This window comes from Babylonia areolata, chromosome 12 (genome assembly GCF_041734735.1).
Source record: "Babylonia areolata isolate BAREFJ2019XMU chromosome 12, ASM4173473v1, whole genome shotgun sequence".
Lineage (NCBI taxonomy): Eukaryota > Metazoa > Mollusca > Gastropoda > Neogastropoda > Buccinidae > Babylonia > Babylonia areolata.
Genome location: NC_134887.1, coordinates 24,586,779 through 24,601,064, shown reverse-complemented (window position 1 = coordinate 24,601,064; position 14,286 = coordinate 24,586,779). Strand labels below are relative to the sequence as shown.

Genomic DNA, 14,286 nt, shown 5'->3' with positions numbered 1-14,286 from the left:
GAAAGGATTAGAGTATGAGTGAAATTAACAAAAATGTGTGTGTTGTGCGCATGTGTACTTTCCATCATCTTCCACGGAGGTAAATAAAATGAATACCACAACCAGGAATAGCTAGACACCTCTCATCTGTCTGTATAAAAGATGATGGGAAGAACTGAGCAACAATGGCTTGAAACTGTGTCTTTCCTATATATATATATATATATATATATAAAAAATATATAAAAAAAAAGTTACTGTGCTTGGTTATTCCATTCATGTGGTAGAACGCCTAGCAATGACATAATCACACAAAGCCCTATTTCAATTTTTTGTTTCAAAGAGCATAAACAATTCTACAATGTTGAGAATTCACACAGATATTACTTGTAAGAATACAAACTTACTGGTTAAGGATAGCTTTAGCAATGAAGTAATCCTCCGCGAGGTATTTGCCAAATGCAGCTAGACCCCCCTCTCTGTCCAGGACATCTCTTCTGAGCAAACAGGACATGCCAGTACTGCAGTTGATTCCAACAGCATTAGCACTCAGGCAGTTGCGAGCCTGCATCGTACCAAAGTATACCTGTAAAATAGTGATTCAAAATTATATAAGGAGTAAAAATTGTGGGGAGTTAATTCATGCAGATAAAATGACAGGAATTTTTTTTTTCTTTCATAAATTTACAAAAAGAATATGGAAAAACTGATGAGAGAAATGACTGTAGAACTTACCTGTTCGTAAGTAGCAGCGAATCCTTTCCTGGTACAAACAAATGGCATCTGAAGAACAAGAGCCACATCTGAGGACAGCTCTGCCACCATGTTGGTCAATGTGGACTCTTCCACTGAAACACATATACCATTTCCCACCATTTTATTTTGATTTCATGAAAAAACATTTCATTAAGTAAAATCCTGTCTTCTATCAATCCAAAATTCTTTTGAACCATTGTCAGTATACCTGGGTCTGAGATAATTAAATTTTGAAAATTTATTTTTCTTTTTATTTCATCTACATCAGTATCATCATAGCCAATCTTTAACAGTTCCATTATTCCAACTAAGTCAAGCAGAAAAATGTTTCTTCATACCAAAACACAAGATATGTTTCATAATGGTGATGGTCTTCGAATGAGGTAACAGAGTAAAAGGAAGAACTGAGAGTAAAAGGGAAAAATACTGTTCATCCACTTGGCACTGTTGCAAAACTTGACACCCTCAGATTCGAAGCCCAATGCAGTAAGTCTAACCACTTAGCTGTCACTGTTGGTCTGCTTCCCCCATTCATTCTTCACTTGCTCAACACATTCATCTTGTGAGCATCTTTGCAAAATGATTAAGATGACAGAACAGTTGTTTTCCTGTACTTATTTATCTCTGACATAGTGAAAACAATTTTGTAATGTGTGTAGAAATTAATACTTGGCCTACATGATTGAGTTGGTCAGAAAAACAGCAGTTACATTTAATAATTTGGCAAAGAATCAAGTTGTGTAACCAAACATGTATTTTTTTTTTAATGCAAATGGGTAAGTGAAAAAAGTTAGCATTCAGCCCTGGTGTTACTTATAACTAAACAAGGTATGTATACTCACTTTTAATACCACTGTCAGATATGACAATGGCATCATATTTTGCTGCCTCATAAGGTTTGACCATGTTATTGATTTTGCCATTGGCTCCTACAATTCGCATTCCTGAAAACCAAACCAGCCACAATCAAATGTAAATTAAAGGAAAACATAACAATTATCCAATACATGAAAAGCACTCAATTAGACTGGTTAATTTTAAGTAAGGGTGGTGGATATCTGTGATGTGTGGGTATCTGTATATATATAAAATAATTAAAAAATATATAAAACTGGTAAAGACGCATATATACAGATATGACCAGATGCACTGATCATGATCAGACACCAATGCTCTGGCAATGAACATGAATATTCTCTGTGCATAGTTACATTTATGGATGAAATTAGTGAAGATGTCGCCAGGAAAATGAAATGAAATGAAATTATGGTGCTTAGAGCCTCGCCGACCACTAAGGCCATCTCAAGGCTATCGCCGCGTCAATTACTACTACAAGGCTAAAAAAAAACAACCAATTAAAAGGAGTCACCACTTCAAACTTTCCACTCCAAAGTTAAAAAAAAACTTCCATAGTTTAAAACCTTCAAATCTGGTTAAAAAGGTTCACTTGTTTTAAGAAGTCCATCAGCGCCCACGGAGGGACATCACGAAACAAAGTCTTCAAAGAAACCGCCGTGTAATGTCTGCGTCTAACGTCATGCAGATCCCAACAGTCAAGGAGCACGTGTTTCACGGTGAGAGGCTCGTCACAGGGAACGCATCGAGGGGCCTCCTCCCCCTTCAACAAGAAAGAATGAGTAAAAAAAGTGTGCCCCGTACGCAGTCTGCACAGCACAGATTCCTCCTTTCTGTTCTTCACCCCCGAAGGGAGGGTCTCTTTTAGGTCCGGACGGATCTGGAAGAGCTTGTTGTCCGTCTGGGTGTTCCACTTCTCTTGCCAAAGATCCTTAACGTAAGTATTGACCTTCCGCTTCATGTCTGTATAGGGTACCAAGGATCTGGACAATTCTTTCTTTACAGCGTTCCTGGCCAGCAGGTCCGCCCTTTCGTTACCACGAATGCCAACATGTCCGGGAACCCAGGCCAACACAACCTCGTATCCTTTCTTCGTTGCGAGAGTAAAAGTTTCATAAAATTCCAGCAGTTTGGGATGAGTGATATTCCTGCAGGCGATCGCCTCCAGGGCTGACAAGGAGTCGGAAAAGATCATGAATCTCTTCTGTTTGGAAGAGAGAACCATTTTTAACCCCAGGACCAGTGCGGTCAGTTCCGCGGTGTATACCGAGCTGTCAGACAGGATGTGTTCCGTTGAGGGCCAGTCAGGAAAGGCGGGACAGAACGCAGATGCGGCGACTCCGTCCTCTGACTTGGAACCGTCAGTGAAGATGCCTTGAAAAGTGGGGAATTTGTGGCACAGTTCCGAAAAGTAGGTTCTGTAGGCCAGAGAACTGGTGGTGTCCTTACGGTACGAGGCCAGATCGAATCGGACCTCAGGTGTTGTAAAGGTCCACGGGGGGCTGTCAGGGAACTTAGAGAAATCTGAGATGCCACCGACATCCAGATCGGCATTTTCCAAGTGCGGCTGAATGCGGAGTCCGAGAGGAGGTATGCAGTTTGGGTTGTCTGTAAATTTCTTATCGAAAGGGTTGTTGAATACAGCGTCGTAAGCAGGGTTTGTAGGTTCCGAAAACAATTTCAAATAATAGTTCAGGGTCAGCTTCAGTCTGCGGTTGGAAAGAGGCGGTTCCCCCGCCTCTGCGTACAGGCTGTGCACAGGGGTGGTGTGGAAAGCACCTAAGCTGAGACGGAGCCCTTGGTGGTGTACAGGGTCCAACAGTTTCAGGTAGGACGGTCTGGCCGAGCCGTATACAACACTTCCATAATCCAGTTTGGACCGGACCAGGGCTCTGTAGAGGTGCAAGAGAGTCCTCTTATCAGCACCCCAGTTCGTGTGTGCCACAACTCGGATGATGTTCAGGGCTTTTAGGCAAGATATTTTCAGCTGTTTAATGTGGCTGAGAAAATTCAGCTCCTGATCGAAGACGACCCCTAGAAATCTGGCTTCCTTGACCGCCGGGATGGTGGATTTTCCCAGACGGATTTCAGGGTCCTGATAGAATTGGCGAAAATTATGAAAATGGATGCATTCAGTTTTGGAGGACGAAAATGTGAAGCCATTCTCCTCTGCCCAACACTGGATTTTGTTGACGCAGAGCTGAAGCCGTCGCTGGATGCTGGCGTACGTGCTGCCGGTTGCATATAAGGCAAAATCATCCACGAACAGCGAGCTGTCCGATCCTTTCTGAACGGATTGAACGATGTCATTAATTTTGATGCTGAACAGAGCCGGCGACAGGATGCTCCCCTGCGGGACACCCAGCTCCTGCTCGTGAATGTCGGACAGGGTGGTGCCGACTCTCACCTGGAATTGTCTGTCTTGTAAAAAATTGTGGATAAACTGAGGCAGGTGTCCTCGGAAGCCGAGCTTGTGCAAGTCGGAAAGAATACCAAATTTCCACGTGGTATCGTAAGCTTTCTCCAGGTCAAAAAATATGGCCACCACATGTTGTTTGTTGACGAAAGCATTTCTTATCGTGGTTTCCAGACGAACCAGATGGTCAACGGTAGAGCGATGCTTGCGGAAACCGCACTGTTCTTTCGCCAGAAGACCGTCGGTCTCTAGTTTCCACATCAGTCTACCGTTGACCATCTTCTCCATCAGTTTGCAGACGCAGCTGGTCAGTGCAATTGGGCGGTAGTTGGAGGGGTTCGAGGGGTCTTTTCCCGGTTTCGGCAGCGGGATTATGAGGGCTTTCCGCCAGGAGGGTGGAAAGAAGCCTGTGACCCAGATGTGGTTATAAACTTTAAGCAGGGTGTCCAGACAGGTTTGGGGAAGGTGCTTTAGGAGTTTATAATGGACCTCGTCCATTCCTGGACAGGAATCCGTACAGGTCTGAAGGGCAGAATTAAGTTCGTTCATTGTGAAAGGAAGGTTGTAATTCTCTGTGTTGTCGGAAAAGAAGTTACATGGTGTTTTTTCTGACAGGTTTTTGGTTTTAAGAAAGCGAGCAGATTTGTTAGCAGATCTCGAGTTCTGTTCTATTGTGGAGGCAAGCAAATTGGCAACTGGTTTCTTCTCTGTGACCAGAGCGTCTGAAAGTTTAAGATGGTGGAAGGTCGGGCATGCGTTTTTGCCTTAATTCTTTTTAAAACCCTCCACACTTTCTTCTTGGGTGTGTTGGAGGTTAAGGAAGAGCAGAAATCTCTCCATGACTTCCTCTGGCTCTTTTTAAAAACATACCTGGCTTTCGCCCTCAGCTGTTGATGGGTTCGAACGCTATCGGACTCCGGTCTCCGAAAGACGCGTCGCTGCGCTCTCTTCCGAGACTTGCGGGCCTCCCGACATTCCGCGTTGAGGTAGACGATGGGACTGCTGCTTTGGCGCAATCTAAAACGATCCGAGTCAGAGCGTCAGCAGGGTCCTTGCTTTTCAATACTGTTTCTTCCTGCAGCTCCGCTCTTATCTTGGTGGTAAAAAAACTCCAGTCTGCTTTGTCGTAGTACAGGCGGTCAGGCAGAGAGTCACCTTCTCCATCTGTGGGGCGGAGGACGACAGGAAAGTGGTCACTCCCGTGCAGATCGTCGTGCACTTTCCACTCGTAGTCCAGGACCAACGATGGATCGCAGACCGACAGATCTAAACACGAGAGCTTTCCAGAGAACAGATGCAGGTAAGTGGGAGACTTGTCGTTAAGACAGCACAAGTCCATGTCAGAAAGAAGGTTTTCTAAGAGAAGACCTCGGGCTGATGTCATCTCACTTCCCCAGAGCGGGGAGTGTCCGTTGAAGTCGCCCAACAGTAAAAACGGACGTGGGAGCTGGTCGACCAGGTTCATGAGGTCCTGCCTCAGAACACGGACGGAAGGGGGAAGGTAGAGAGAGCAGACAGTGATGGTTTTCTCGAGCGTGACTCTGACTGCCACCGCCTGTAAAGGGGTGCTTAAAAGAACTGTACTGTATAAAAGGGACTTTCGAATAAAAAGAGCGACACCTCCCGTCAACCCCTCTTGCTTCGGTTGAGCGGGTTTAAAAACGGAGTTAAAACCAGAGAGAGATAAAACCTTGCCATCTCTTTGCAGAGTCTCCTGCAGTGCCAGCACTGAAGGTTTCAAAGCACGACAAAGCAGCTGGAGTTCCTGGAAGTTGGCATAGAATCCCCGAATATTCCAGTGGATCACTGCCATTAAAAAGGTTTTTAAAAAAAATAAAGCAGCAGCCTATTCCATCGCTACCCCCTGCTCCTCCACTTGCGGTGGCTCAAGGTCCGCCAGGATGGAGTATTTGTTTTTTGACATAAATTTTTCGGATTCCGACCGGGTCGGAATATCCACCACCTTGGCCCCTCCCGATCCCGCCGTGGCCGCAACCCTCCCCTCCTTGAGTTTTGGAGGTACGGGGGGCTTCCGGCCACTTCCGCCAGCCCGAGGGCCAGGCAGACGAGAGGCGGGGCGAGGGGGGCCGGGGGGTGGGGTGGGGCGGGAGGCGGACAACGTGCCTCCGCCCGAGGCTTTTCTCTCCCGCCCAGCAGCCCCTGAGGACTGCCGCGCAGGATGGGAAGGGGTGGACACAGCGCCTCCACCCAAGGCCAACGGTTCCGACGAGGCGGTTAAGTCGTCCGTCTGCGTTCCTGTGGACGTCGTCTGGACCGCGACGTCCACCGTCCTGGATCTGACGACAGAGGCATACGACGCCTTAGGCGACGCGGCCTCCACCCGTTTCCTTGCCTCAAAGAAGGAAATTTTCTGTTCTGTCTTGACTTTCTGGATTTGTTTTTCTTTCTTCCAGGCGGGGCAGTCCTTCGATGAGGACGGGTGGCCACCTCCGCAGTTCGCACACAGGGCTGCACTGACGCAATCTGCCTGGTGCGCCGCCTTCGAACAGGTGCCACACGCCTCTTCCTCCTTACATCGGTCTCTCACGTGTCCGAATTTCTGACACTTGAAGCATCTCAGAGGGGACGGTACGTACAGGCTGACATTAACTAGCAGGTATCCGACCCGAATGTCCTTGGGGACATCCGGGCAGCAGAAGGTGAGGAAGAAAGTGTTGGTCGGGACTCTGTCCGACCCCTTCCTCACCGTCACCCTGTACACATCGGTCACTCCCTGAGAGGACAGCTCGCTCTTGATCTCGGCCTCAGACACACCTTTCAACTCCGGGCATCTGATGACTCCCTTTGAGCAGTTGAGACCTTTGTGAGGGGAAATCTTCACCGCCCTATCCACGAAAGTGGTCGCCTTGAGAAGGAGCTGTGTCTGCCTTTTGGATTCTGTCTGCACTAAAAACGCTCCGCTCCTCAGCCTCTTGATGGATCTGAGCGATCCTGCCAGACACTGAAAGCCCTTCTGGACAGCGAAGGGGCTGAGAGCCGACAAGGGCTTGTCGTCATCAGCGCCCTCCATCACTAGCCACGATGGCCAAAAACCAGAGGTCTCAACGACCTCCGACTCAGAGTCTGAGTCGTCCGTTCCCTGTTGTTGTCTTTTTCCGAGTTTGGGGGTGTGTGTTTGTTTAGGATTCATGTTGAAAAAAAAAAGTGAATTCATCCCTCCCTTACCCACCCACCATGGGGTCCAACTTAGGGGCCAGGGTCAAGGGAACACCAGCTTGACCCCTTCCAGGTTTCGGGAGGGATATACAACCAGCAGCCCAGCTCCAACGTGCTCCCCCCCGATCATGCCCAGCTCCCGGGGACAGAGAGCCGAGCACTACGGGGGTTACCTTCGTCAGCCACTAAACTGCCAGTCTTGACCCAGCCCCACGAAGGGGTAGCCGATTGACACACACGGGCCAATGTGTGCCGCCTGTCTTAGGAGAGGTCCGAGCCAAAGGGATGTGTTGAGAGCAGCGTGCTCTCTCAATCCCCAGGATCTCATTCCCCTCCATCACAGGTCGCGCCGCACGGCAAACACGGCGGGCCTAAAGAAGGCCGCAGAGAAAAAAAGAATGTGGAAAAGAAGGCTTGATGGGGAGCTAAGGACAGAAAAGAGGCGGTAAAAAGAAGAACAAAGAATAGCGAAAGGGACAGTGGGTCACGTTTAGTTTGGGCCTCACTCACGACCTGTTCGGCATGGGAAGCCCTATCAGGGGCATCAGTACAAAACCACCACTTATTCAGCCCTAACAGCTACGATGGCTATGTAGGCTGTCAATTAAGACCTGGGACCAGAGCACCAAACCCCAAGAAGCACTGATGCCCCCGCCGACATAGCTCGCTCGATCACTGGCCACTAAGCCTCCCAACCACGACAAGGTAGTGACCCTCCCGGGAGTGGGTCAGGAGAACACCAGCCTGACCCCCTCCAGGTTTCGGGAGGATGTCGCCAGGAAGAGAGTGTGTAAGTGTGTGTGTCACTGTGTGTGTGTGTGTGTGTGTCACTGTGTGTGTGTATGTGTGTGTGTGTGTGTGTATGTGTGTGCTGCGTGTGTGCGTGTGTGTGTGTGTGTGTGTGTGTGTGTGTGTGCTGCGTGTGTGCGTGCGTGCGTGTGCGTGTGCGTGCCTGTCTCTCTGTCTGTTGGTTTTTTTTGTTTGTTCTCCTCCTTTGACAGTTATACTTCTTTATCCTCCTTTGACAGTTATACTTCTTTTTCTTCTTTTTTTTTCTTTGTCCAAGCGGTTTTTTTTCAGAAAATAGGAAACTAATTTCAGTGAGACACTCATGTGAATGGATGCTAACACTAACAAATCAACAAACAAGCATGAATGCTGAACTTTTGAAATAAATGTGACCAAAAAAAGTTGTATCGCAACAAAACATCAAAATTTAATCCAGTCAGTGCCAGGTAATTTTTTTTTTATGTTCACTGTGTGGACATTTCAAATACAGGATAATTTTTGTGCACATTAAAAGCCCTTTTCCACATCCACAGAATCACATCCACTTAGAAAACAAACAAAACACAGCTGGAAATGACATGCTTGTTGTCAGTTTATATTTGAAGACGAAAATAAAACAGGTCAGATATTTACATATATATGACTATGTATACTAATGTTACTTTCTGATATTGATAATAACTGCAGCTCTTGCTGACATACAAAGTAAATTATTATTGCAATAATGACAAAAGTGGATCCAGTCATCGAGAAAGGTCAATCGTATACTAAAAATACTGAGCTGTCAAGTTCTGAGAAACTATATCATAAAATTCACTCACTCCAGGTTGCAACAGGGCTGACTAAAGACTAAAAGAGTCTGCTGTGCATGCCGGTTTGCCTCCTCTACAAACAAATCATCTGATCAGTGACAAAAAGCATGAAAAAATAAAACCACCTCTTTCTTCTGCACTTTAACCCTGGGTTTCAAGAAAATTGAGGATTATTGGCTATTGCCCTTTCCATGGCAGTATCAAGTGAAATCAATAATTCACTGATGACCTGATGTCCAGGGCCACCCATCCTTCCATGCCCTCTGACTGGGCTACTGCCTCTTGTCTTACACCACTCCTCTCCCTCTCATCCCCCTCTTCGTGTACTACACACACATACTATGTCCCAAAAAAAAAGTCAGTCACTGTCGCTCAAAAATGCTGTCTGCTTCAACAGATGGACTGAACCAGTACTGAACCTTGCTGTCAGTTTTATCACTCATTGTCATCACCTTCAAGCTCTTATGATCATCTGACAAGAGAGATCCACCTCCATCGTTGTTCATACACATGACCAATTTCCACAGCCCACAAAGTTGTGTACATCCATTGACTGGGACTACTGTCTTTGCTGGACAAAGTTTCTGATGTCTTTGTTGCATACAAGGTAAACCCCCTGTAAGCCCACGACTTCTCGCAATCCCACGATTTCTCTCTAAGTGAGAGAAATCATGGGGGTGCCCTCCACAATTTCTCTCAAAGTAAGAGAAATCGTGGGATTGCGAGAAATCGTGGTAGCTCCCTTACGTTTTCTCTCAATATGTTCCCCTTATTTTTTTCAAAAATATTTCCTTTATTATCGGAGTTGGTTTCTTGTCTTTTCCCAATGCAATGAAAAATGAGAGAGAAAAAGAAAAGAGAAAAAGGGGACGATAACAATGATCATGATAATGACAGTGTCGTTAGCAAAGACATGAACAGTAATGAAACTGAAACAACTATTTATTGTATTTCACATAAGATGGATCACTGCAATGCATCGACCTAAAATTCAACATTGGTGATGATGGAGTCTCCCGTCGGTCCGACGGATGAGTAGGCAGGCAGGCTTATCTGTCGGTGTGTGTCCTCATATGGGAGAAGAGGCCGATTCTGGATGCGCAGCACTTCCCACAGGTGTTGCAAGGGAAAACGTATCCAGAAGTTGAGCCCTACTTCCTTCGCTCACGCTTCTCCTTAATGGCCAGCGTTCTCTTGTTTTCAAACGTCTTTATGCCACTAGAGCACAGCATCCTCCAGCGACAGCGGTCAAGGGCATCAGTTTCCCAGGAAGCGATGTCAATGTCACAGGCTTTGAGGTTTGTCTTCAAGGTGTCCTTGAAGCGCTTGCAGGGTCTTCCAAGTTCATGGTGGCCTTCCTTCAGCTGGCCATACAAAAGCATCTTCGGGATCCTGCTGTCTGTCATGCGGACAACGTGTCCTGTCCAGCGTAGCTGGCACTCGATCAGCAGGCTTTCGATGGCACTGGATCAGCAGGCTGGGCAGGCCGATCCTCTCTAGGACCTGGAGGTTGGAGACCCTGTCTTGCCACTTTATGCCGAGGATCTTTCGTAGGCATCTCTGGTGAAACTGCTCAAGTTGTTGAATGTGACGGCGATACATCGTCCATGTTTCACAGCAGTACAACAAGGTGGTCAGCACAACAGCTCTGTAGGTTTTCATCTTGGTGCTGAGCCTGATGCCTTTGTTGTTCCACAGCCTGTTGTTGAGTCTGCCAAAGGCGGAGCTGGCCTTGGCGATGTGCAGCGTCACTTCTGCATCAAGGGCTCCGTTGCTGCATAGGGTGCTGCCCAGGTAGCAAAACTTGTCGACTGACTTGATCTCTGTGTCACTGATCTTGATTACAGGTTGGGGGGGGGGGGGGGGGGGGGGGGGGAGGCACTGGCGTTCTGTGAGCTATCTGGTTGGTATATGGAATCTGTCTTGCTGAGGCTGATGGGGAGTCCAAAGCGCCTGCAGGAGGTTGAGAACCTGTCCATAATGAACTGCATGTCCTCATGGGTGTGTGCAGCAAGCGCGCAGTCATCAGCAAAGAGGAACTCTCATCAGTGCCTCAAACACCCTGGACCTGGCATGGAGTCGCCGCAAGTTGAAAAGTTTGCCATCTGTGCGAAACTGAATGTAGATGCCCCGGTCACAGTCTTGGAAGGCGTCAATCAGCATGGCAGAGAAGAGAATGGAGAACAGTGTGGGTGCCAAGACGCAGCCCTGCTTCACTCCATTTACCACAGGGAACGGGTCTGACATGTCAGTATTTTCCTGTACTCTCTCTCGCCTGCATACCCAAACGACGTAAATATTTTTTGAAAAAAATAATAAAGACTTCCCATGCTTACACATTGCAAGAAACAAGAGGCAAGGCCTTCAAGACTCACTTGTGATACACTTTTTTTTAAAAATCTAATCGTTAAAATGTGTTCTGTATTTGTTATTATAAAGCTTCAGGTTAAAAGAAAAAGAAAAAAGGTCCTACCAGCAGATTCGAACCCCGCGTGTTCGGATGAGAAGAAACTGTCTTATCCATTACACTATCGTGGCTCCTTAACTCACGTTCAAAAATATAATGTTTTAACATGCTTTTTTTTTTTTTTTTAAAGGGCGATAAATCGATTGCGGTATTCACAGTGAGAACGCTGTTCAAATCATATTATTCTGGTGTATCTTGGGCATTCCAAAAACCTTTAAGGACAATTAAAAATTCTTTGTAAGTCTGCGGTAAAGGAGACGTACAATTAAAAATTCTTTGTAAGTCTGCGGTAAAGGAGACGTGGCTATCACCGCAATCACACTGCAACATTTAGCCGTTTTCTCTGGATCTAGATAGATGTACAATTTTAGTTACACCCGGTTGACACGGTCGATTCAATTTCTCTTTTATGTTCATTCTAGTTTTATAGTTTTAAAGTTGATATGAAAATTCAGTATTTTGTTAAACTAATAACATGTAGAGCCAAGTATGAGTACTTCTAAACGTTGTATGAAGTGAAAAGGACTTCATTTTGAGAAGTCAAGACTGGAAATTTTTGCGTTTCATCAATTCAAGGATATTAACTCTCATGGTTTCTTATTTTTAACTGTGAAATCCGACTGTTTCTATGGATATCTTTATGGCAGTTTGGGGCATAATCCATTAAGTGATGAGGCGCTCACAAATCTTTCTCTGAATAAATATTTAAGTTTGTTTTTTTTAACGGTCTCCTTCTCCAACTTTCCATCACATGTTATTGTGTATTGTCGATTGAATATAGGATTGAACGGGCAGGTCAACAACTTGAAACAAAATGGCATCATTCATGTTCGCGAAGAATATGAGCACGCACTTTGAATATGTATAAATATGTGTACACAATTGATTTTTGCCCATGACCTTCAGGGCTCAGCCAACAGATCTATAAAGTCCACTCGTATTGATTTTAGTATTTTCTGAAAAAGACCACTTGGGCAAATGAACATAGTGAAAGCCCTGTACACAGAGTAAAACACACAAGCTTTTTATGTATGAGTATAATTTCAAAATGTAATGTTTAAGATGAGAAAGATAAGTTTAAAGCAAATTAAGTCCCCTAGCATTAATTACAGATTAATTTCCCTTTTTTACTAGCTGCACAAAAGACATGCACCAGAAATATAACTTCCATGCTTAGCAAAAGAAGTTCCCGTTTGAACAAAAGATGATAAAAATGACTGCTCTTGATGCTGTGTCAGAATATCAGATCAAAGTGCCAAGTTTAGAGAATACAAAACATAACAGCAAATTCAGTTTGCATATAATCTGGCTTCTTTTTTTAAAATTTTTTGTGCCCATCCCAGAGGTGCAATATTGTTTTAATCCTTTGAGCCCTGACCACCGCTTTACCGGTGGTGGGGATGGGTGGCATAATGCCTGGCCACCGGTTGAGCGGTGCGTAAATACTTGTGTCGTGTTTTGCTATTGGTTGATTTATATTGAAGAGCCAATCAGAAAAACCGTAATATTCTGACGTCAGCGAACGTAGTACCAACATTGCCGCGCCTTTTCACTGTGTTTTGTGCATGTGCTTTGGATAAAAAAAGATCGATTTCTACCATGAAGCATGCAGAGTCTCAACCTGACACGCCTCCTTTGATCAACTGATTCTGCATGCTCAGATTCATTTTCAACATCACTATCTGTAGCAAAATCATCCGATTCAAATTCCACCTCACTATCAGAGTAATCATTGTCATACTCTACTTCCGATAAATCATCAAGCATATCAATTACTTGCTGCGTTGTGTACAGTTGTTTTCTCGCACGTTTTGTCCCTGATTTCTGCCCTGACGGGCCAGCTTGAGACTCTGCACGCTTCAAGTGTTTACGCACCGCTCACCGGTGGCTGGGCATTATGTCATTTTTCTCTGCCACCGGTAAAGCGGTGGTCAGGGCTCAAAGGGTTTGATACCAATTATTTGCAAATTTTGGCTCAGGAGCTCAGGCAGAAGGGTTAAAATTGCTCAGGAACTCGGGGCTCAAAGGGTTACAAGATGACTGGAAAGAACTGAATTTTTCCTATTTTTATGCCAAATTTGGTGTGAACTGACAACGAATTTGCAGAGAAAATGGCAATGTTAAAGTTTACCACACACACACACACACACACAGACAGACAACCAAACACTGGGTTAAAACATAGACTCACTTTGTTTACACAAGTGAGTCAAAAAAAGGCTTCAAAGCAGATTTGAACCATGGATGTTCAGGTCAAGAATGAATGGTTTTACACACTGCGCAAATGTGGATTCAACAATGACATTAAAAAATTATCATTTGAGCATGTTCTTTTAGCGGAATAAATTGACCACAGTAATCAAAGTGATAACACCGTTTAAATCATTATTTTGGTATATTCGGGCATGTAAGAATTTCTTTCAAGTCCAAGGTAAAGGAGACGTTCCCACTGCCTCAAACACACTGCAATATTATGTGTTTTTCATAGATAGATCTGCAGAGATCCGTGTTCGACAAACTTCTCTTTATACTCACTGAGAAACTATGGCACCGTCCATTCAATTTCTCTTTTCTGTTCATTCTAGTTAATTCAGTTTCCACTTTAAAACATTCATTATGCAGTAAACACGTTGATGGTTATTCAAGAGATTCTTTTAATTTGGTGATCAAGGAGACACTGCCATAGAGTCAGGTTTTGCACCATGTTTTATCAAGATCTGCACAGACCAGTGTAGACAAGGCTGACCTTAACTCAGTGAAACAGTCGATTCAGATTTTCTTTTATGTTCATTCTTGTTAATTCAGTGTCCACTTTAGAATATTCATTTCATGTGCAGTAAACAGGTTGATAATGTAGTTAGTGTCAATGAATGCTTTCTGCCCAGAATTTGTATTTCTTTGCTTTTAATTGCGAACAAGAAAAAGGTGGTCTGATAAATCTTCGGGTTTAATCAAATAAAATATTAAAACAGCCATAAAGCAGATCTTAAGCACAGTGCTAACCTGTGTCTACAAATGACATTCAAAAATAATAT

The 14,286-nt window shown here is 44.9% G+C and overlaps 1 protein-coding gene across 1 annotated transcript in view; it reads right to left on the bottom strand.

The window, feature by feature from the left end:
* LOC143288465 (ceramide glucosyltransferase-like) overlaps window positions 1-14,286 on the bottom strand; it is a 90,897-nt gene that overhangs the window by 49,465 nt on the left and 27,146 nt on the right. Inside the window, exons 4-6 of the mRNA XM_076596986.1 lie at window positions 1,578-1,679; window positions 715-827; window positions 387-565 (exon numbers count right to left, since the gene is read on the bottom strand). Coding sequence (XP_076453101.1) covers window positions 387-565; window positions 715-827; window positions 1,578-1,679 — 394 coding nt within the window. The remainder of the gene's footprint in view (window positions 1-386; window positions 566-714; window positions 828-1,577; window positions 1,680-14,286) is intronic.